We start from the raw sequence: 25,584 nt of genomic DNA on the forward strand, positions 1-25,584 counted from the left end.
CTGCAATTGTGTTGTGCCTTATGGTCGCTAACGGACCACTGCGTTGCGCCTTATGGTCGCTATTGGACATCTGCAATTGTGTTGTGCCTTATGGTCGCTAACGGACCACTGTAATTGTGTTGTGCCTTATGGTCGCCAACGGACCACTGCAATTGTGTTGTGCCTTATGGTCGCTAATGGACCACTGCAATTGTGTTGTGCCTTATGGTCGCCCTCTTGGTCACCATCAGACCACTTGCTCCTAGACTATACTAGGTCAACATGCCCCTCACCAACAGTCTCATTGCTATAAACTCACCCATGTACACTTTCAGTGTCCTACTCACTAGATTACTGCCCATCTTTCTCCTCCTTATACTGCACTCTGGTTGGACCGTACTTAACCACACCACCGCCCCCGTCCTCCACTTTCACCTGCATCACACCACAACTATGCCATCCTACGCTCACCACACCAACCCCTACCTCAACAACCCAGCCCTTTGGATCCAACACTTTGCTACTAGACCTTTACCAAACATACCTTGCTCCATCACCCTGAGAAATGCCAGACTTGGCTCGCGACTCACCCACGCTTCCCATCACTCAGCGCATCGTAACAAACTGCCTCAGACCCCTACACCGTCCACACTTATGCCAAATCTTCCACCATCCCTTTCCAATCCCCCCAACTTAAGCAACATCAAAGGTGCGTTAATCAATGCCAGATCTCTCTCGGCTCACGCCCTAGAAGTAGCTGACCTCATCCTCAACCTCGACCTTGACTTTATCGCTATTACCGAAACCTGGCTCCATCCTGCCTCAGGTCCTCTTCTCTCCCTCGCCATCCCTCCAGACTATAACATTATCAGACATGATCGTAATTCTAATCAGTCCAAAGGTGGTGGCATTGCCATCATCCACAAAAATACCCTAAACCTCCACCTCTCTGCCACGCACCACTTTTCCACTCTGGAAGCACTGACAGCTAAATTAGCTGTTACCCCTAACCACTCTATCACCTTCCATCTACTCTACCGGCCACCTGGCCCGCTATTCACTTTCGCGGAGGACATCTCTAACATCACTCACAACACCAAAACCAATTCCCAGGTCACGATATTGGGGGATTTCAACCTAGGTCTTTCTGACCCCAAGGACACTGCTGCCACGACTATTGACAATATCCTTACGAATGCTGGATTCACACAGTTCATAAACCAACCTACCCACGACAAGGGTAGAACCCTTGATTGGCTAGCCGCCCATAATTGTCCCATCAACATCACCTCCAACCAACAGTGCTCATGGACTGACCACAACTTAATTACATTCAATATCGAGTCCAAATCTGTCAGCCTCTCTCCTAGCATTGCACCTGCTACGGCCACTCGCAATAAACGTAACATCACCTGCGACAGACTCCTCCCTCTCCTCCTTCCGGCTCTCAATGACCAAGCTCTCTCATGCTCTGACCCCACGGCCTTGGTTGACGCCTTTAATCGGGCTATGCTTAAAGCCTTAGACACCATCGCACCCTCTAAACTGAGAAAATCCAAACCTCAAGCCCACCTGAACACCTGGTTCACACCCCAGCTTAGAACTTTACGCAAAGATAAACGAATTGCGTAATCTCACTGGAAAAGTAACCACTCTCCAGCCAACAAATCGTGTCTACTCTTGGCCACCCTTAATTACAAGGAAGCCATACTCCAGGCAAAAAAAGACACATACAATAAACGCATCGAACAAGCCAAATCCAACACCAAAGAACTGTTTAAAATCCTAAAAGAACTTGAAACTCCTGTTACTGCACCTGACACCTGTACCAAAGATAGCACCTGGTGCTCCAAAATCCAAGAGGCTCTCCTAGGCAAGATTGCCACTCTTCAAATTAAAACAACAAACAAACTAGCCTTCAATCTAACCCTCTACCGATCCTTACACCTACTATAAACAACTCCATCCCAGATTCTCTGACTCCTTTTAGCTTCTCTCCACTCTCCATTCCTGAAGTGGAAAAGATCATCGCCAGCCTTAAACCTTCCAACTGCCATGGTGACCTCTGTCCTGCGCCTATTATTAAGGAAGCAGCTCATGACCTAGCACCATTCATCACTACACTCATGAACTCTTCCTTTAGCTCTGGGATTGTACCAGACAACCTAAAGGATGCCTGGGTCATCCCGCTCCTGAAAAAACCTACCTTGGATCCCAGCATACTCACAAACTACAGGCCAATCACCACTGTCCCATTTTTACTAAAAGTCCTTGACCGTGCGTCATACCTACAAATTCAAGAATACCTTGAATCAAACAAACTTCTGGGACTCAGGCAATCGGGGTTTCGGCCACGCCACGGTACTGAAAATGCCCTTATCGATTTAAAAACGCAGATCGAAGGTCTCAAAGACAAAGGCAAACTTGCGCTACTACTTCTCCTGGACCTCTCGGCGGCTTTTGATCTTGTTAATCATAAAATTCTTTGTCACCACCTAAAATCAGCTGCACACTTCTCAGACAAAGCCTCAACCTGGATCAGTTCCTTCCTCGATAACAGATCAATGCGCGTGTTCTCTCCATTAGCAGCCGCCCCACCGGCCCCGGTCTCCTGTGGCGTGCCTCAAGGGTCCCGTGTCTCGCCCACGTTATATAACGTGTTCACCAAACCCCTTTTTGATATTCTGGACCATCTGGGTGTCACGTACACCAATTACGCTGACGACACCCAGATACTAATCCCTATCACAGGTGACTACACTACTGACTCTCTCACCATCAACGCCATCTACCAGGTCATCCAAGCTTGGATGGCTCAACACGGACTCTGTCTAAATGATGAAAAGACAGAGCTCCTCATTCTTGGTTCACCACAAAAACTCACGAAACTTGACCCTGCTTTTAAGTCCTTCACCATTGACGGGAATACTATCCCTACTGCTAAGGACACAAAAACCTTAGGGATTTACATTGACTCGACATTATCCCTGACTAGACAAACCAACTCATTCTCATCAGCAGCAGCTTATACTTGTAAGCTTATTACGGCCTGTCGCCCGTTGCTTTCCACAGCTAACTGCGTGACCTTGGCTAGGACCCTCGTACTGTCCAAGGTAGACTACTGCAATGCCCTTTACCTAGGTACTAATCGCTGTAACTTAAATAAGTTACAAATTGTCCAAAACAATGCGATCAGAGTGGCCCTCAACATTCCCAGGCGCCAACACATATCCGATACTAGGCGTAACCTTCACTGGCTCTCTATCCCACACCGCATTTCCTTGAAGTCTTTGGCTCTCACCCATAAATGCCTTCACAACAAAGCTCCCCGTTACTTGGCGAACAGACTTGCCCTCCATAGCTCCACTAGGCCTCGCAGATCGGCCCAAGCCAACTGCCTTGTCATCCCATGATTCAATCTCCAAAGATCAGGTGGAACCAGCTTCCCCATCTTGGCAGCCAAACTTTGGAACTCACTCCCTAATGAGCTGAGAGCAGAACCCTCCTTCCTGAAATTCAAACACCTTACCAAAGCCTGGCTGTCCTCCCAAGACATCTAACACTGGCTCACTGCCCTACTTGCACTTTGACAGACTCTTGTATATGCATTCTGCTTATCTTCTTACTGCTATTTCTCCTGATTGTAAATTTTGAAATTCTCCTGTAAAAACATTTATACTGCCATGTTATGCTTTCATCATGTTGTATCCAAGTTATGCGCCCGGTTGCCCCTGGGCCTGGTGCGCTATAGAAATAAAATAAATACAAATGGTACACAGGCCAAATCATAAACCTTATTCAGAATTACCAACAGTGATTCAAGGTAAGCTACACCTAATACATCACATTTAGAATAGAACCAACCTATTCATGGGGAGTAAAACCATATCAGTTACTTTTGGATTACTTTCAGTAATACAAGGGCAGTAGACCGAATGGTTATAACCTTCAGCGTTATACCAACAAGAATAACGAGTTATACACAGTGTTACAAGTATACACCTTGCAACAAATGTATCCTCTACTTTCAGAATGGATACAGTTAGATTACTTTTCAGAACCCAGTTCAGAGACAAGTAACTAACTCAGATACTTTGTAGAATGATGAAAACCTTTAAAAAGGTCAGTATGAACTCGCAACTCCATTTAGAATAACGTTCAGTTATACAAGGGGATTAAAACCTATATTGTAATAACAATTACAGTTGCTTTTCAGATAAGTGCAACACAGACTAAGGTAAGCATAACTCTTTGCACTACTTTAGGAATGCACTACAGCAGTCCAAGGAAAGCAAACCCTCTGCAAAACTATTTTAGGGGTGCTCTAAAGCAGACCAGGGGAAAGCAAAACCCACAGTTCACTTATTAGAATGGCACACCGCTATTTCAGATATGAAATACCTTGTTGGTGAACTTTTACAAGTATTCTATTACAGAACTAAAAGTGAAACCAAAAAGTGAAACCAACCATATTACTTTTTAGAAGAGTGGGGTCCAATTCACAGGCAAGTAAAGTAACCTCAGACTTCTTCAGAATGGCAGAACACATTCACAGGCAAGTAAAATAACCTTATATACTTTTCAGAATGTCAGAACATAATGAAAGGTAAATAATCACATTTCAGAGATACAGTTCCTAAGCCAACTCATTTACAAGTAAGTACTTGTTAGATTTTAAAAGGCAAAGGCCAGGATAGTCACAGAAAGCAGAAATGTCAGAGTTCCTGAGGATCGCTCTTCCAAAACTTACTTCAAAATTGCAGAAGGGGTCCAGGGACTTCACAGAAGACACCATAGGTGCGCTCCAGTGTTGGGCCGGGGCAAACTGTATGGGCGAACTCCCAAACACACAAATCGCCCACAAAGCTGCACAGGATTCACATAAGACTTCAGGTAAGCACTCCCCAAGCCAACACAGTACCTCAGCAGAGAAGAGGAGGTTGCAGATGGACGTCTTCGGGATATGGCAGCACAGGACCCAGCCCTTGGATTCTTGGTTGTGATGACTGAAGACAGGACACTGAATGGGAACTTGCTGCTGGGCTCAACGGGGAAGAATCCCAGAAAAGGTTTCTTCAAGGCTTCTTGCGGCTCTGTTGGTCTGGCGACCTTTAACCTCGTACTCTGGCAATAGGTCCATCCCACCCAAGTTGCCCTCCTTCCTCCGCTGCTGCCGCCGCTCAGTGATCTGTATGAAGTTGCATGTCTTGCTGTTATGCTGCCTGGTGTTGCCTTCATCCTCTCCCGCTTGAGCTGCACAATTGCACACTACAACCTGGTTGACGTCATGCACCCGATTCGTCTGTGCCCGTCTTGCTGCTAGGTCACCTGGTGAGTTCATTGTGCTTTGTGCAGTCTCCTTTCCCTCGCTCTCCTCCATCTCCCTGCCCTCTCCCCTCCATGGTGCTCTCCATTCTCCCCCCTTCCCCTCCCCCCATCTACTCCAACTGTTACTCTACTATCCAACCCCTCTTTCAAAGCCTGGAAGGAAAAAGTTAAAGAAAGATCTAGTCGCTAACCCAGGTCTGCTCATCGCCGACACCTACGTCAACGCTTCTCCCAGGCAGACTGTCCCCAACATCTTCTTTGTTGCTCCATCTCTAGACCCAAGGACTCACACATCATCTGTCCCATTTCTCTTGGTCAGCCATTGGCATGCTTCTCATCCTCATCTTCTAGGTGCATCATTAATGGCTATCAGAATGGCGGTGGGCTCTCAGCCCAACCTTCTCCTTCTTGATGGGCGTCTTCTGTCTCTCATCAACGTCCTCCCTTCCCCGCCTCTGTCGGCCATCCTCCTTACCCCTTCACTGATGGGCGTACCACATCCCTGTAACCCTCCTCAGAAGACCTTCAAAAAAGGTAGCAACCAGCTTCACCTAGCTACCCTCAACTCTCGCTCTGTTGTTAAACACTCTGCCAATATCGGTCTCCCTCTTGAAGACTGACCTTGACGTTCTTGCTCTTACTGAGACGTGGTTCACTGCCAGCTCGGTCAATGCTTTTGACACACTCCTCCCTGAGGGCTACAAGATCCTCTCCAAGCCCAGGCCTAAAATCGGCCTGGAGGCAGAGTGGCCTCAATCTTCCCTATATGGGACCCTGCTTCTATCATTCCCACTCAGATCTATTCTTCCTTTGAATGTCTCGTCTGCAAGCTTATTGTGTCTCTCCAACCCTCTCGTTGACTCTTACCACCATATACAGGACCCTTGGTCCCGTCTACCTCTTCCTCACCAAAACTCAGGACATACTGGTCTCACTCTACTCCCGTCCCTCCTCCCACCCCTGCTCGCAGGCCACCCTTTACACCCCCTCTCCCCTTCCCTCCAACTCTCCGCTTTCTCGCCCATAGCACCGGATGAGATCTCTGGACAAGTCTCCTTCAAACAGGTGCTCCCCTGCTCCTCCAGAACCATCAAGGATAACATTGCCTTCCTTGCACCAGCCTTGGCCGATTTCTGTAATCTCTCCTTTGCCACCGGCTCCTTCCCGCTACCCCATAAGCGACTCCCTTGTACATCCTCTCCTCAAAAAGCCTTCTACCAACCCCTCCCTGCCAACTACCGCCCTATCTCCATTACCCCTTTCCTTGGCAAACTCCTGGAGAAGATTGTCATCTCCCAACTGATCTAACACACTGAATCTGCTGGTTATCTCCATGATCGGATCTACGTGATCCGACCGTGGCCGATTTTCCCGTGGCCGTAAAGTTTGCATGAGAAATGTGCGAACCACCAAAAGTTTGCACATTTCCCATGCGAACACACGTACACAACCCCTACACACCCATTCCCCCACCCACAATACACACCCCCCACCCACAGCCCCAACATAAACATACCCTACTTACCTTTTTCTTCATGCTGAGTCCCTGCAGCGCCAGTTCCCTTTCACTTCCGTGATCGGGAACCGTTACTGCAGGGTCCTTTTCTTTTTAACGGGGGCTGCAGGGGTTTCCCCCATAACACCCACTGCAGTCTTTTGTTTGCGTTAATGCTTACCTACAATGCTACAAACAAAGGTTCAAACTTTTGGTGTTCGAACCTTTGGTGGTAGCATTTTTAGGACTTTTTGTACATGCGACCGTTTGGATACAGTCAAATCGTACAATACTCCATGATCACCAGTCTGGCTTCAGAGCAGCCAGAGGCACGGAAACTGCTCTACTGAACACCCGTGAAGTCTTGCTCTCAAATCTTGACACCAACTCTACATCCGTTCTCATCCTTCTGGACCTTTCTTTGGCATTTCACATGGTCAATCATGCCACCCTGACTAATCCGCTCCGTGACACCCTCGTCACCATAGGCTTGGCTGACCTCATTCATCTCAGACCGTCCTTCCCAGGTTCAACTGGGCACTTTTCTCTCCCCTATCACACTCTCCACCTGCGGCGTCCCTCAAGGCTCTATACTCTCGCTGTGGCTTTTCAACATCTACCTCATCCCTCTGGCCCATCTGATCTCCTCCTCTCGTTCAAGGTTCCCTCTACTGCCTCCTCTCTCATCCCCAAATGTCGGACTGCAATTCAGGCATGGTGTGCTGCCAATGATCTCTGCCTTAATGCCAGTAAGACGGAGATCCTTATTGGGACCCCTGCTCCCACCTACCCCCCCCCCAGCCCTCTGGCCACCCTCTGTGGCTCCCCCCTCACCCTCTTGTGAGGCAAACAAAACTTGGTGTCATCTTTGACTCCTCCTCCTCCTCCTCCTCCTCCTCTTCTCCTCGCATTGCAGACCTTGCCAAGAAGGCCCACTATCAGCTGCAGCTCCTCAGAGGCACTCTCTCTTTCCTTGTCTTCGCCATAATCTCAATGTCTCCAGAGCTCTGGCCCGCTCTAGGCTGGACTACTTCAACAGCCTCGTCCTCAATCTTACTTTACCCTCCCTTCACTCCCTTCAACTAATCCAGAATAGGACTGCAGGACCGATTCTTAGCCTCAAACCCAGGGACTGCATATATCCAGCCCTAAAATCTCTCCACTGGCTCCCAGTTGCTGCTAGGATCAAATTCAAGACCCTCTGCATCATCCACAAGGCTTTCTGGGGCCTGGGATCCTGGTACATCCAACTCTATCCCTAAATACCTCCCCGCTAGAGACCTTCGGTCTTCTAGCTCCAACTCTGCAGATTAGACAAATGCTAAGCAGAGAGCGAGGAGTAGATCTGGCTCCTCCGCAGGAGCCTCCCTCAGGAATGGTTTCCCTGCCCCTCTCAGGCTTCAGCCAGCCGGATCTCCTTAAGTTCCGGAAGCTCCTCAAGACCATCCTTTGCTCTTCTTCCTCTCACCTGCCCCTCCCTGCTAACACCCAGTCTGCCTCAGTGAGTGGCTGCCTGGTTCCCTCCGAGTTCTACAGGTCACCAGGTGCCCCCTCCTCCGCACTTAGCATGTGGACCCTCACCACCTGCACCCCATGCAATTCCCTGGCACTTGCCCTCCTGGCCACTCCTTAGCACTCACCTAGCCCCCATTGCCCTCCCCCAAACCCTCTATTGCGCTCTCTCCTCTTTACCCTGCACTTTCCTGCCCGCCCTAGCACTTTGCATTCGCGCAAACTAGCACTTCCCCCGCTCCCCTCTCCCTCACACTTCTTGTTACTACACTTGCACAATCTCTATGTCACAAGGCCTAGTAGGACGGTTATCTTTCTCCCTAGATTCCCCCTACCTTTGTCTTGTGGTGCCTTGAAACACCATTTGTTGTACAAATAACCATTTAAAATTATCTTAGTTAAGAAACACCATTAAACTACCGTAAATGTCGTTATGATTGCTTAGCGATCCCATACTTATTCTCAAAATGTAAAATATTTCAAAGTGTTGCAGCTTTTGGGGCAGTTCCTGTCTGGTGGCATATTTTGCACAGCTGCTCCATACCCTGGCACGAAAAGGTCCTCACAATGACTCAGCCCTCCTTAAGGATCCCACATCAGTCATCTCTAAACATGCATGCAAACTTACCCTTACATGCCCTGGCATTTTCCTAACCCACGAAACACCTACTAGAACATATGAATGACCACAAGCACCATGCATGACCTGAACACAGTCAGCATTCAAAGATTCACAAGGACATGCCCATAACCTGCCAACAAATACTCAAACGACTGTCATTAGCCATCCAGTCCCCGTTTGAGGGTTTCAACTCCGCATGAAGGGGCACGCCCACGCATGTCCCACATTTTAACAGTGCGCATTTTCAAGAATTACCGCTTATTGCAACATTCGCGCTTCGGGGAAGCTTCACAAGGTTGTGCATGGATCATACTGTATACTGCCCTTATTATGAATCCTAGAACCCAGCTCCAACTTTCCAACCCAACAGGTTCCAAGGAAACCGTGCCCGTTTCATGCTTTTGATCATCGTACACAAGCGTATGGTCTCAAACACAACCCCAAACTATGTCACCATGCAGGTGTAGACATGCTTGTAAATGCCTGTGCAAGAGGGGGCAGGGATCGGTGTGTTGAACCTGGGCACAATCCAGCCCTACAGACTGGTAACAAGTAAATGAACACTTGCAAAGACAAGGTCAAAGCACCAGCCAACAAGGCGTCAAAAACTATTTCTGAAATCTCACATTCTTGCCATCTTAAAACAGAACGGCTCCAGCAAGTTGTGGGCAGTCTCAAGCGTTTCATGCTCCATCTGTACATCTGCCCTAAAACGCAGCCAGTCATGCACGAAAAGGATCCATCAGGGACCGACCCAACTACAGAGCAGAATATAGCAGCAATAAAGGCTCAAATGTCTGTTTTTCTTAAGCAAGCCAGGCCATGCCTCACCCTATACCACACACTAACCAGCTGTGCATATGCCAGGATCAGTTCAAGCAAAGCCAGACAGGCCCTAGTATAATCCCAAGTAGGGCAAAGGCAGTTTCTTTTTTTAAGCACAGACAAGCACTAGCATGTGTCCAAGCCCAGTTATTCGTCAAAACCCTTAATGGTCTAGCCACCCAACGTGGGCATCAAAACTATATGAAAATATAGAGTCGCAATGGTTGCGCAGCGCCCGATGGGTCAGTATAAAGGTAGAACAAGTCTTCAAAAGCCCACACGCGCTATGAACTGTCTTGGAACACTGCCTTCATAGTGTAGCTCTATTGTAAGGTATTTAATACTTTCTCACCTGCCAACGTCCACACACAAATCTCCCCGGATGGTCCCCGGCTTGGAGTCAGCAGGGTTGGTTTCTCCAAGCATGATGCGAGCAGTTTTCACCACTTCCAGCCCTTGCCATACCTACAGGAGGTTGATATGGCAGGAAAGAAAAAGGAAGATCGAGAACACATTTTGGTTAGAGTAATGTAGCGCACCACAGCTAGCAATCTCAGATGAAAAAGAAAAAAAGCTTGCGCTTCACAGACACTATTCCCAGGCTGGAGAGTTAGAAGAACATAGGAGAAAGTAACTGAAGACTGGAGACAGGGCACATCAGAGAGGGGGTGCGAAATGGGTGGGGGAGAGCTAGAGGGAAGAAAACATAAAAAGTTCAAGTTACTCACCAGAGTAACTACTTTACTCCTAGACCATAGTCACTTTCCCTCCATATCTTTGGGATGTCTTCTCAACGAAAAAACACACAGAAAATCATGCCACAGGCATATGCAGTGGAACACCCATGCACCGGCCCCTATCGTTGCGCATGCCTCAGCTCCCAATTACCAGAAGCCCCATCGCAGCAGGTATTAACTAGCCAACAGCCTGTCCATAGCTTTGATGTTTGAGACAGGGAGTGGGGCCCTTCCTAGCCAGTCATTTAGGTAAGGGTAGATCTGAAAGCCTTATTTCTAGGGAGTAGATCTGATGGAGTCTGCCACCTGTGAAAAAAATCCAGGGGGCTGTGCTGAGGCCAAAAGGGAGAACTGGCATTGTAAGCTGCCTTTGATTTGGTGGATCATAAAGTCCTCTGTAGTCACCTGGATTCCGCCGCTCATTTCTCCCCAGAAGCCATTAGATGGATCGAGTCATTCCTGAGTGAAGGAACAATGAGTCTTCTCCCCCTCAGCAGCGGCAGATCCCACCCCCATCTCATGCGGTGTCCCCCAGGGCTCGTGTGTCTCCCCAACTCTTTACAATATCTTCACCAAGCCCTTGTTTGATGATTTGGACCATCTCGGTATCACCTCCACTAATTATGCAGATGATACACAGATCCTCCTCCCGCTTTCTGGGGATCTTGCGAAAGACACGGAATTGGTGAACAAGGTATATCTTATCATCCAGGCATGGATGGCCACTCATGGCCTCTGTCTGAACGATGATAAGAGAGTTGATTATCCTGGGCACCCAAGCCAATATCAAAAAACTAGGCCAGGAATTCTCATTCAACATAGATGGGAACATCATCCAAGTGTCCAAGGATGTAAAAACCCTGGGATTCTATCTTGATTCTACCCGGTCACTTGATAAACATCTAAAATCCCTTGCCTCCTCCACGGCTTACACGTGCAAACTGATAATAGCCGGTAAACCATTCCTCTCCAATAAGAGCTTTAATACTCTCCAGAATTGATTACTGCAACACTCTATATTCCGGAGCTAATCAAACAATAACTCAGACTACAAATACTACAAAATAATGCCCTGAGAGCAGCACTAGGCATAAACAAAAGATCCCATATCTCCTCCGCCAGACACCATCACAATTGGTTGACCAATGAGAATAAAATAAAACTCAAGATATTATCTCTGACCCACAAAGCCCTTAATAACGCCGTCCCTAGATACCCGATTGACAAATTCCACAAGAGAACATCTCTCAGACCGACTAGAGCTGTCAATTCTAATTGTTTGACAATACCGAACTTTAGACTCAGTACGATCGGAGGAAATAGCTTCCCAGTAAAGGCTGCAAAAACCTGGAACTCACTACCACAAGACTTGAGAGTGGACTTGCCCTATCTTCGTTTCAGAAAAAATGTCATTCAACTCCTCACCTCGACTGACTTCAGTTGACCTGTGTCACCTACCTCCTACTGGAATTACTTGCACTAATTCTTGACTCTATACATCTGCAACTCTGATTGACCTCACTTGAACTTTGTATATTTGTAATTATTTGTGTTCCAAAGACCTATTGTATTCTCTTCTGTACGTTATGCTATAATGTAACCTGTAAGTTTTGCATTTCCTTGCCACTGGGTCCTGCTACCCTTGGGTTTGGCGCGCATAAAAAGTGAATAAAACAAACAAACAAGGTCCAATGGACCTCTAAACCTCAGAAACCTTGCCATGAGGAGGCTAAATGGGTTGCGCCTATAGGCCTCCTGCATGCTCACAGCACAGATCCATTTACCCTTCTGTAGGAAGCCCATTCTCTCCAGCCCTTGGAGCACTGCTGGAAACCTCCTGGGGGAAAGCCCTACACCTCTTATCTGACTTAGGGGAAAACAAAATGGATGCCTTCACAGTTGGTTTTCAGATAGCAGTTAAGGATTGGCCATAAGCATGTCAGCCTTCCCCCTTTGTCAAAACCTCATCCCTTGTGGCATAGAGGTTCGGAGTAGTGCCAAAGGGGAGGTGGAAGGTCTTCTCCTGCTCATCAGGAAAGAGCTCTACATCCATGCATGCCTTCTGATCCAATGAACACATGCCTACAGCCAGTCTTCATGGTTTGCTGCAACTTCCGACAAGTCGCCTGTCCCGATCTCCATTTCCATGATCCCCAGAGTAGTCTGTTCCTGGTTATCCTCAGCCTTGCACTAAATGCCGCCAGAATGACATCAGCATTTCCTTGGCATAGGTGCAGGAAGGAGTTGGCAGACACCCTCTTGCAATGGTGTCCAGAGCCTTCTCCCCCCCCCGGGCTCGAAATTGAGGGGAGCCATCTAGCTTCTGCTAGAAGCTATAGGATCCTGGTTAGCTTGACACCAACAGTTACTAACAGCTACTTTTGTCTCTCCAGGACAACTGGTGCTGAACACACCCATGTGAATTTAACTCGTGTTTGGGACAATCAATAAAGTAACATTCGGACACATCTATACGACATTTAAAGCATAAGGAGTCATAAATAGTGTATAAAAAGATATGCTTGCATCTTATATAAAAGTTGGATTTGCGGAACACTAAATTCCCCAGTAGTAGCTCTTGGTCACTGGTTAATGTTGGATACCCAGAAGTGGATTTTGCTCCTCTTATCCAGTCTCAATATTGAATCCTGCCCCAGGGTCGCTGCTTTGGCAATCAATGTGCCACAGGACAGGGGCTTGGCTATCACAAGGCACACATTCTCTAGATTGCCATAGTTGCTGAATGGAGATGGGTAATTTGCCTGGCAGAAGAGTAGATTCTGAAAGAGATTGGAGGTGCTAGATTTGACATCTAAAACTAACCCCAATCATAAATTACCAGTGGAGGGTAATCCAGATCTCTGCCAGAAACATTGCATAAGGTCTAATTATAGGGAATAAGATTGGCCCTTAGGAGTACAGGGATGCGTGCACACATTTAAGGTCATTGGGAAATCTAAGGGCAACATACACACTTAAGTCTCTCAAAACTGTATTGAGCTAACAAAATATTATTCCTCTCCCTACACAGCTGAACATCTTTCCCAGTCAGACTAATTAGCCTCCCTTGCCTCCGTCCCCTTTCCCACGGTTGAGCCTGCACAAAAAAAAAAAACGTAAGCAGCCTGATCATGCTGGCAAAGATTAAACATGCAGTGAAGTCATTAAGGATCAATAAAGCTCACAATCCAGATGGCTTCTCAGGGTTTTTTAATATCTCAGTTTACACCCCTTCAGCCCCCACATGCCCCTATCTTTGTTCAGCTATTTTGCCTCTTTGAGCTCCATGACCGTTTCCATGGCCGAATCGAAGATTTGATTGCTGGCAACACAGGGCAAGGAGCCCATATGGTGCTTTTGGAATAGGCGCATTGCCCTCAGCAATATTGAGTGCAAGATTTACACTGAAGTATTGGCCTCTAGATTGGTAGGTATATGGCCACAACTAATGGAAGCGTACACTATTATGCTGGTTAAAAGGAATTTGTGCATAATACTGTGGCAATTGCTGGCAATCAATTTTGGAATACTTTATTTAGTGCCAAGTCTATTGTTATAACAGGAGCAGCCTTTTACGTATGGAATATGGCTTTGCAGCAAAGATAGATTTTAAATAAGTCTATAATATAGATTGCATATTTTCTTTTCTGTAGAATTATGATTTAACTTCTGTAATTGTCTGTATTTTTGTTTCAACTATTTTATTATTTCATATGCATTATATATAAAAAAAATTGCTAAAAGTTTGTATTTTAACCATATGCTTTAAATAAATAAAAAATGTGAGTAATCCCTTTTCCATCCAGTGTTTCCAACTCAGGATTTTCTCATTGATCTTAAAGTAATTCCAAATTGATTGTTGGGGAGAATTCCCAGAAATGTGTTAATTCCCTTCTACCTTAGAGCCCCCTAGCTCTTTTGCTCGACTTTAGGACTTTTCATTTTCATCCTGCAGAGAGGGAGACCTTTTTCTCTCCCTCTCCCATGTATTTTTCTGTGATTTGAACTCCGTTTCTCTTTTGGTTTTGGAGTTTGACAAACTCCATAGGCATCGTCTTTTTACAGTGTGACACACAGCACCTTCAGTGCAGTGGCACAGGAAGTCTTAGATTTCCCAAAGGTTTAAATACCTTCTCGACAAACGACTGTTTCCAAGAACAGCAAATTGAAATTGACTTTACTTACATTTGTATCTTCATATACCCATCACACACAATCTTACAATAGGGTGTTGGATGTCTTACCTAGTATCCCCTTTGTCCATCTTCTCATGTCTCGGGAGGATAGCTCAGGGGCAAAGTGCTCGCCTTGGAAGCAAGACGAAGTGCAGCAACACAGGTTTGATCCCCAGGTCTGTGCTTAGAAATCTATGGGTATTAAGCATGTTATAAATAACCCATCATGTAACATTTTTATGACCCCTTCTACCATTATTGGCTGGTGGCAGTGGTTTACTTTTTCCTACCATTAAGTTTCCACTGTGGGCTGCAATTGCAGCTGCAGTAAAGAACCCATGGGTGCTCATTTTGTCAAAATGTGCCAGTCTTCTTTTTTCGCTTGTTGGAAAGGTCCTGCTTGACATTTACTCGGCACGCCCAAACCAGGTTTGGTCCCTCTGTTCATTTTGTCTTTAGCAGTGTTCACTGGTGAAGCTCGCCACTGGCTCCAGCGAGCCTGGCAGGGCAGGAAGCGAGGGAGGATCCCGGAACTCCCGGTGCTTAGTCTCCTTGGTTACAGGAATGCACCCAAAAGGTGATTGGCTGGCCGTCCTTGGAGGACAGCTACCATGCTGTGTGAGTGACAGCTAGGCTGCGAAAGAATGGAAGAGACTTCCATAAAAGGTGAGGTCTTTTGCAAGGAAGGCAGAGTCGACTACTGAACGGAAGAACAATGTGGAAGAGAAGCTTGTTGCAACTGCTAGTTTGTTGGTTTGCCCGGTGAAGCCCTGATGCAGTGCCAAAACTCTGAATTCGCCTCCCTCTTGTCCCCATGACTGAGGCTCAGGAACAACAAGATCTGCCATAGTACAGGAGCAGAAGCCAGCTGGAACCAATTTCTTCAGACCTAAGGTACTGTGAACTAAGTGGTACTTCCCTTTTACTGTATAACTTAATTCTCTCAGTTGAGACTTGCATTTGTTACCTTGTGCCGAGTTGCTTCAAGGCATAAAATAAGCAGTGTCGCGGAGCAATTTGCTATGCAATTCTGTAGGTTTGCTAACTAAATTGGCACTTGTGTAGCAAAGTTAGCTATTTAAGTTGCCCTGTTCAATGAAAGCACAGATCACCCTGCATTCCGCCCTTGCCTTCAGAGCTCTCTCCGCCCTCTCTTCTCTGTTCACTGCAAGTTCAAATGGGCTAGTGGAGAGAGAGAGTGCAGCAGTAATCATCCCCTTCAGTCATGTGGCAAAAGGCCTGTGTGAGAGTGCTATGCAGATTTTATTTTTATTTTTCAAATAATTGCAAACCATAAATAATCGGGATAACACTGTTAAGCTAACTGTATCCTGTCTGTCAAAGGCCAGTATGCGTTATTTTCTTTTTAAAATGCTTTCAATTCCTTTCCTAAAAATGTAATAGGTTACATAATTCCTAATTACAGTATTACTACTGTAAAACACTGCATTGTCTCCATTCTTTAAGTTGCAGTGCATCTAGATATGTGACAACTAGATTTCATTTTGTTGGGGAAGATGCATCATACTGATGAGTGGACACCTTTGAACAGGTACATGACCACGCAGCCAAATGCTTTTATGGCAAACCTCCTGTTGGTTATATACAGCTTGCAACTAGTGCTCAACCCATGAGCTGATCCCATACTCCTTGACATTCTATCTTACCATGTTGGTTTATACCCATTACCCTGAAAGTGAGATGGCCGCAAATTACAATATTCTGCCTAGTTTGCCCAGTTATCTGCCTGCTATGCCATCCACTTTGCTTAGTCTTTTACATAATGAATACACAAAGCTAACCCGATATTTACTTAAATAAGCAATCAATAGTTTCATCCAGTCTGTACATCTACAGACCTACTGCAAAACTGTACACTGCAGTTGGCCTCCAGAGCTCATTCTGCTCTATGATTAGGATTCAATTATATATTTGCTCCTAGAGAGAGCTGATCAAACTGTTTTAAGAGCCTTTTTATCATATCTATTTATTTTTGTCCATTCATGCAGCTAACCTTTTTGCAGACACTCATCCAGGGTTCGCAAAGTATTTTCACCCACTCGCATAGTCGAGTAGATTTTAAGAAGGGCCAGTACCATTTGCAGGGGATGTTGGAAACTTTTATTTAAACTTTACTTTGTTTTCAGTAAATGTCAAATAAAAGTTTCACTGTGCATGGCTGGCCTCTGGGTGGCAGTGTGCCAAACTAAAGTGGGTTTGTGGTGACATGCACCATTTTATCAAAAGAATTGGCAAGGCCTGACTAATGTCTTACTTCAGCAGTATACAAAACTGCTATATTGTTGCTCACGTTATGTCTTGGGTACAAGTATCCTCTGGTGGCATTAAAAACATTAGTAGACAATTGCTAATCAAATGGGTTTGTTTGTTAATCAAGAAAAATGTAATTAGCAAACTCTGCTAATCAATTTTTGAAAACTAATTTATGCCTTGTGCTTGCAGCTTTGCTCTCCAAAAGCCTCCCAGCTTGTGACCCAACAGTGATTTCATTTTCTGCAAAGCTCTCTATGACATTGTGCAAGACTTTTTACTTACCTTCAAGAAGTGCTTTAGCTCCCCTAGACTTTGCTCAAGTGACATTGGCTGTCCTGGCTCCCTGAAGACTCTAACCTCCGACTGTGTTTTGGTCTGTCCCTCCAAAAAGACATACCTTCTTTTCTTGTATAGCTCGGAAAGGGTTAATCTACATTGCATTGGGGGTTTAAAACTGCTTACCTGTTTGAGAAATGTACTGACCATTGTTTCCTCCCCTAACCTTCTGCGATCTGAGCGTGATCTGCAGGTCGCAAGGTAAAATCCCGCACACCCTTTCATCCTTCCGAGGTCGATAAATGAGTACCAATTTCAGTTAGGTGATAGTGTATGTAAATATGTGCTCTGTAAAGCGCTTTGGATTAAGGCGCTATATAAATAAACACATCTAATAAACATCATATATCAATGTCCACAGTTTCCTAGTTATTGAAGTCACATCAGGATGTAGGCAGTGTGTGTGCCATCCCAAATGGGCATCTACTGATTTATTGAAACTGAGTGTGTATTTTGAAGTATATTTAAGTGTTACATATTTGCTCCCTTCTAAAGAAGGCTTATTCAAACTGACTTGAATTAATAAATAATTGTTCAATCAAGAAACCTTGAGTTTAAGTGTTATTTGGATACTTGTCACTGTGAAAGTCTATGTTACAACCCTACAGCTCACATTGACCCCTCTTGCGATACGCTTGGCTACTCAGTCAATCTACCAACTTGTGAAGTACATGCTTATACCAAAGGTTGGGTTAACTATTGCCAATAGGACAAGGCTGGTGCAGTCTCCCAAAGGGTACTGCATACAATCTTGCCTAACATTGATGAATTAAATGATTGGACGGGTGACATATGTTAAGGTGCTTGTATACAGAAAGCCAGATTTCCTTTGGACACTGTAGGGCTGGGTTAGAACGTAATAGGGCAAAACTACCAATCCAATGAAGAGAGGCTGAAGTAGTGTTGATTTGTATCTAGCTCAGACAGGTTACTCTGATCCCTGTATGTGCCCTCTCGCTAACTGCCCCAGTCTAATATGAGGTTTGGTACACTTGGTTCCCCGACAGTACGACCTATAAGCAGGGTCGAGATGCCGATTCTTGATCCTCCTCCAGCCCATAATAAGTTTCCAAGCTATTTCTCTAGCATTCTGAAGTATTTTAAATGCATCTTCAAGGGGATACTGCTAATGAAGTAGTTCATCTGGGGAGTAGTACTCAAAGTGACATCTTACGCATCATCGATACTGGAAGAGTAGACCATTTTCGAACATCTTCGATCTTTCTCCATAGGTCAAAGTTCTATTCCCAGGTATTTAAGCGTATCCATTACTCCCATTCCCCCACTATTCTGTAGGTTGTCTGTCGGAGCATTAGAGGTTAATGTTATGTTATTTCGCTTTTATACCGTGCACCTCACCACCATAGTGGTGTTAAGAGCGCAGAGAGCTTGTGCGTGAACTGTGACCCCACCAAGGCGCAAAGGAGACCGTGGTCTGTGGGATGAGAAGGAAATTAGGGTAAAGGTAAGCAGGAATTGGCAACAGCAGGGAAAAGGTGAGAGAGGACAAAGATGACAAGGAGAGGGGAAGATAACATGAGGATTGCAGGGTTGAGTAAGCTGGGGTGCAAGTTTAGACTGAGCTGTCATGAAGAGTGAGGAACTGTCCATAATGGGGCAAATCAATTATCAAGTCAGTTTAGGAGTGCAATGTGTTGTAGATTTCATTATATGCAGGTTATGGATGTGTGATGGCCTCGAGATGTGCTCAAGAGTTCCTGGATGCTGTGCAGGCTTATAGACCAGATATTTGTATTGTATCCCTCATGGGGAGTCTTCGTGCTACTGAGCCAGCTGACAGAGGTGCCAGCGCCAAGCATTGGCTGTGTGCTTAAAAAGACACGTTGGCAGACACAAAAGGGGGCCAAATGACAATCTAATCTCCCCCACCTAGAGCCATACTCTGATCACATCCTGTGGCAGGTAGAGAAGGACAGTACACACCTTGCAGAAAGGCCTCACCTTATCCTATGCTGCAGGATGACCATATATGACAATATGGCCACATACTTACATCTTTGCATGTGGTATTGCCATGATACGGTAGCATCACTTTATACCGGCATACAATATCAATAGAGTTTAAAAACAGACTCATTTCTCAAGAGCAGATCTAGCTCTTTTATACATGAAAATGTCATGTTTGACCCTGTCAGGGCAACGAGGACATCTGTCAACGCTAAAGGAAGACGTACCCCAGGGTGGTGTGTGGGACTGGAGAGGGAACCCCGTTGCCAGCTCCCCAATATGTATGGAACCGCGCATATACATTGGTACCTCTGCCCCTGTCCCAATTCCCATCACCCTATTTCCTAGCCAGGTCCCTTGCCTGCACCAAACTCTCAGAAACCTGGGATGGATCCTGAAAGGCAGCACTACATAAAGAACTGGAACTACAGGTAGCACAATGCATTTGGGTAGAACAGACCAAGAACCAGCCTGGAATAGGAGGAATGGGCTGGTTACCAAAATGGGAATGGACTAGGCTTCCCCGTTCAGAAGCTGAGTAGGAACCAAACACTGAGAAACCTGAGGGCGTCCTCACATCTACTCCCCTTGGGTCCTCTTCTCAGGTGGCTGCCATCGCTTTTGTCCTAACCCTGGCGGTGGAGAAGAGAGGGAGGATCATCTAGGTGGAGGGTCCTTGGAGGTAGAGGATGTGATGTCCTTGGCTGAGGTGCAGCATCCCTCATTTCCATTTCAGGAGGAACCCTTAATCCCATACGCAGTTATGGGATTCTGCTACCCCTGTCCCACTGACCAGGAAAACACCAGGGGATATTATCAGTATGGAAGCACCAGGAAGAGTGTGAAGAAGAGAAGATTCAATGGTGAGACAAGGTATCCCCTTTCCCTTACAAGAACCAAACTAACACCTCCCCCAGCCTTTGTGGGCTATTGTAAAACATCTCCCCTCATTCAACCTACTGTAGTACTGGGAAGAGGCGATGGAGTAGTGAGCACTAGTGAGTCATTTCACCACTCTAGTACTACGACGAAGAAGAGGCTTGCAGAGTATTATAAAAGGTCAGGCATGTCCGAAGTTCTCTTCTAGTTGCAGTCAGGCAATTAAAATTGGGAACTCACGCCTGCAACCTGTCAAGTGGTTGCAGGTGTATAAGAAGGGAGGAGACCAGCAGGGAATCCTGTATGTGATGAGGCAGCCGTGGTGGGTGCTGCAAGAGAGCAGGATGCCAGCAGACGAGGATCTGGGCTGTTTGACCACAGTTAAACAGTTTGCGACAGAATTGTTCGTACTCTATTCCGCTGCCACTCTGTTTGACCTTCGTTCAAACCACTGCACCCGAAGCAGCCTTATACTAATCTCCTCTCCCCTACGAACCTTCTCGCCGGTGCTCCTTCCACAGCTCAGAGGCGTCAGTTTCATCCCTCAAACGTGGGTCGGAGCAGACGCTGCAAGGTCCCTTTGTTTCTTCATTTCTTTTAGTCCCCCGCTTGCCAGGTCAAGGAAGCGGAGGAACGCCCCTACAAGCCCCAAAGACAGTACCAAACATGGGGAGCGGAAAACAGCTCTGCAGCCCCCGCTCCTCATGTTCATGTTCGGTATATTAGGCTTCAAACACAATGGTACCACCCAAATTTGATCAAAACGTCAATACGGACAGTTTGATTTGAACAAATTGGGTGGTACCGGCAGATGACCCCAAGGAACTGTTCAGCCCAGGACCAGGCAGGCCACAAGAACACACGTGTGGGAGCCTCCATGGTCAAAGATATGCAGGCGGAGCTGCGAGCAGGGAAAAGGAAGCAAAGTAGCCACTAGCGTCCGCAGAACGGAAGCAGAGCTGCCGGTGGGAACGGAAGAGAATCTGAAGTGCGAGCAGGGCTTGCGATTGAAGGAAAGCTAGCAGGCGGAGCCGAAACAACAGCACAGCTGCCCGGAGGGAACGCCAGGGACCAGCGAATGAAGGGGGAGGGCACTCCTGGGGGCTGTGGGTAAGCAAGATGAATGCCAAATGAATAAAACAGTATGTGCACAATGAAACAAATCCAAAGCTACGGGTTGGGGGAAAATTAAGCGGCAAAGTAATCACCAATATTGTATACCGAACTGAATGAAACCTTTATGGGCAAAGTTATGACCGGATGACAAATGAATGTAAAATTAACATATTGCCCATTCGAAAGCAACATACGATACAAGATAGCAAGTGTGGAAGATTGCGAGAGAGCATGACACCAAGGTGGGGAAGGAATAAAACCACCACAAAGTTAACTTTGTCCTTGCCACACTGAATTCATGCATAAAGCCTGGCAAAGGATATGTGACCAATTTTGGCAAAGCCAAGAGGCTGATCAGGAGAAGCCAAGTGAGTGCGAACCTTCACATAAAGCCAAAAGGCTGACAAGGAGCAGCAGATACAGAATAACCTGTGTGAGCAAGAGAGCCCAGGGTTCCTGGTTGTGCCACCTGTAATGGGTGCACCGTGCGGTCTAACAACTGCGCCTAGACCAGGGAACCCTCAATTGTGAAAGCCAAATACATTGTTGTAGTAAATTAAGGAGTAATGTGATTGAACTTTTCATCCAATCCAGAAGGAGTGTCAAATTCATCTTGAGTTGTTTGAAACATTGAGAGACTGAGACCAAGTGTAAGTTGGCAAGTTGATGTTTTGGGGAAGGGAAACCCGAGACTTAATGAAGGACAGGAACCTAAGGACCAGTTTCTTTGAAGTAAGCAAGGAGCTGGAAGAATCTCAGAACTTTATTTCGATCACCATTTCTTTTATTACTGACATCCCTGCACATTGTTTAACTTTAGTTGTGAGGGCAAGGATAGGTTTTCGGACAAGTTGAACTTTCAGACAGATACTTTCCTTAGTTTCATTAAGGTAGGGAAATCCCATCTTAGTATAGGGCAAGTTAGGCCTTAATCCATCCCGACATTTGAGTTAATAAAGCAATTCTGTTTGAACTTTGAATCTGTTGTCTGTCTCTTGCTTCATGATGCCTTCACAACACCTACAACGCAGACAGGCTATAGTAGAGAAGTGGGGCAGCACCAGGGAGCTGGAACTAGAAGAGAGCTGCCAAGCACTACGAGACACCAGGGAACCATCCCCATAACCATTGTAGACAAAGACGTACTGGACCCAAAAGGGGAACAGCAAAGAAACTATCCCAGTTACCACATTCTAGAAAATATGTGTTGCTTAAAACCCTGCACTGGTGTCTATCAAGTGAAGATAATATTTTAGCAATTGAAGCTAATTGGATGCAACATGTGTTACACCTATAACAATGCTATAAAATGAACAAAACAAAAACAGTTTCAAACCTTCATAGTTGGTGTCTTGTAGCTTTATTATTCTTTTCAATTTAATGCTACAAGCAAAACACATTGGTTTGCACCTTTTGTGCATGTTACTACATGGACCTCATGGCAAATATGGAGGTTGTAAAGGGGGCAGGCCTGGATGCCCTTTTGAAGACTCCAAAGGGAAGTTACGGCCCTCAAGAGGATAGCATCGACAGAGATTGGGCCACGAAATCAGCTGATTTGAGTAGCAAATGTGACCAGAAGGGAGCTTCTAGACAGGAATGGTAGGGCTATTTAAGAGGGATAAAACTAGGAATTTGAGTGTAGAAAGCAGAAGAAGCCAGAAGCGATCAGTTGGAGGGTGAAGACAGAAGGCGAGACAGCAGTAAGACCTGTGGACAGTATGTGGAGGGGGAGAGACAGGAAGGACGTTGCAGAACAGAGAAGACTATGGAGGACAACCAGACTACCCTGCTAGGTCTCATAGGAAGTCCCTGAGGGAGTCAGATAAAGCTACAGCCTTTATGCCTCCTCACAGCAGGGAGAATTTAGACAGAGGCACCAGAGCTGTAGTAAACCAATCTTGATGCAAGCCATTTTGTAATAGGGAGTGTTGGGGAGAATTCCCATTTCTGTGCTAATTCCCCTCCAACCTTAGAGACCCCCACCCAGCTCTTTTGCTGGACTTCAGGACTTCTTCATTTTTATCCTGGAGTGAGGGAGACCGTTTTCTCACTCCTTCATGTATTTGGATCTGATTTGGATTCTGTATTACCTTTGTTTTTGGAGTCTGACAAACGCCATACGCATCTACTTTTTTGTATGGCAACACACAGCACCTTCAATGCAGTGTCACAGAGAAATCCTTTAGATTTCTCTTAAGGTTTAAATACCTTCTCTTGGCTGAACTACTGTTCCCAAGAGTAGTAAAGTGAAATTGACTTTCCTTGCCTTTTTCCTCTGTAGGTCCAGCACACACACCTTATGTGGAGGCCTGGGGTGTTACTTAGTGGCCAGTTTTCCTACTTACTCATGTAAGAATGTTTGTTACCTTCACGACTTTAAATGGCTGGTGGCAGTGGTTTAATTTTCCTACCATTGTGAGTTGTTACCACAGGCTGAACCCTCAGCTGCAGTATAGCAGTCATGGGTGACCATTGAGTCAAAATGGCCCGGTCTTATTTTTTTGCCATTTCTTGTTAGTGAGGTCTTTCTTCGGTTTTACTCTGCGTGCCAAACCAGGCTGCTCATTTTGCCTTTGGCAGGCTTCAGTACTGAAACCCGCCTCTGGCTCCAGTGTGTTTATTGAGGCAGGAAGCAAGGAAGATGCCCGAAACTCCCTGTCCTTAGTTACCTGAATGCACCCAGTTGTGAATGGCTGGCTGGCTGTCCTTGCAGGACAGCCACCCTGCTGTTTTAGTGACCGCCCGGCTGTGCATGAATGGGAGAAACCTGCAAAAAAGGCTAGGTTTCTTGGACTGAAGGCAGAGTTGACTGGACGAAACATCTGACGAAGGAATTGTGAAGAGAAGCTTGCTGCATCCTCCTGGACCGTTGAACTGCCCAGTGAAGCCCTGCTGCTATGCTGAAACTGCTTTTCCGAATCGACTAGAGAAGCTCCGGAGAGGATGGCTTCTTCCCTTGGGTTGGTGGGATCAACTAACCCAAAGAGTACCTTTGCTGGAAGACCTTCCCCAACTGGCTGTACTTATTTGCTGCTGCTAGAACCAAGTGCCAGGGGTCGAGAATTCTGTAGTCGAGTGCATCGTCTTTAAGCCGGACCAGAGCTCCGGGAAGATCCAAAGGACCCTCCCGAAGCAGGACGACACAAGCTTGAGTCCTCTCACTAGAATGCTGGACCAAGGAGCGAAGAAAGTCCATCAAGTGTCCAGGATCCGCAGTGGTGCTATCTGACGGTAGCTGAAAACGCGGAGGGCCGTTGAACTGTAAAGAGCACGTAGCTGGCGAAGACCTTCAAACTGCAGTGCAGGAGACCTCCCTCTTGTCCCCACGACTGATGCCAAGGATCTGCAAGACTGCAACCAGAACCGAAGCCAGCTGGATCCTCTTCTTCTAACCCAAGGTACCAAGGAGTACTTACCTCTTGTGTCTGTAGCTTGCATTAGCTCACTTGAGACTTGCAGTAGCTGCTTTTTGCAGAGGTGATCTCAGCTCTACCTTTCACAAGCCTAAGAGCTTGTGGCCCAACAGGGATTTTCTAAAACTCTCTAACTTTGTGCAAGACTTTTGAGCTATCTAGGAAGTGCCTCAGCTCCATAGACGTTGTTCAAATTGCCTTTGGCTGTCCTGGCTCCGTGCAGATTCTTCTGACCCATTGACCGATTCCAACTGTCCCTCATAGGTGGTAACTTGTTTGAAACTGTTATTGCTCGGAAAGATCCTATTTAGACTTCATTGGGAGATTGAAAAGTGCTCAAATGCTCTGAGAACCCGTTAACTTTTTTCCTTCCCTAACCTTTTCCACAACCTCAGAATATTATCAAGTGCAAAAAGTGACAAATGCCAATATGGACCTAGTAATTGAAGTCACCTCAGGTGTTGGAAGGGTGTATGAAGCATCTCTAACGAGCATCTACTTGATTATCTTGATTCTGAGAATGTGTTATGAAGTGTATTTTTATTGTTGCATATTGCTTATTTAAAACTGACCGTTAAATATATAATTATTTTACTAGAAAACCTTAAGTGATATTTGGATACTTGCATGTGTGGATTTCGTTCCTACAGCTCACATTTACCCCTCTTGAGACAAGTCTGGCTGTTCAGTCACTCTACCAACTTGCGTAGTACAGACCTGTACCAATAGGTGGGTTGGGTTACCTAATACCAAGAGGACAAGACTGGTGTAGCCTCCCACAGGGTTTACAGCATACAACCTTGCCTAACAGGGAGCCTGAGCTAGGGAGGTGGAATCCCCCTTTAGGTTTTAAAGAGCGGGCACAGGGACCACCCCTCGACTTGGAACCTAAATTTGTGTATTTATTTTCAGAATTTAAGTT

General features: G+C 46.1%; 1 protein-coding gene across 1 annotated transcript in view; it reads right to left on the reverse strand.

The window, feature by feature from the left end:
- The window catches only part of NME3 (NME/NM23 nucleoside diphosphate kinase 3), a 77,963-nt gene that overhangs the window by 15,994 nt on the left and 36,385 nt on the right, over positions 1 to 25,584 (reverse strand). Inside the window, exon 4 of the mRNA XM_069646992.1 lies at positions 10,114 to 10,226. Within this exon, the coding sequence (XP_069503093.1) occupies positions 10,114 to 10,226 (113 nt within the window). The remainder of the gene's footprint in view (positions 1 to 10,113; positions 10,227 to 25,584) is intronic.

This window comes from Ambystoma mexicanum, chromosome 2q (genome assembly GCF_040938575.1).
Source record: "Ambystoma mexicanum isolate Mex_15411 chromosome 2q, UKY_AmexF1_1, whole genome shotgun sequence".
NCBI lineage: Eukaryota > Metazoa > Chordata > Amphibia > Caudata > Ambystomatidae > Ambystoma > Ambystoma mexicanum.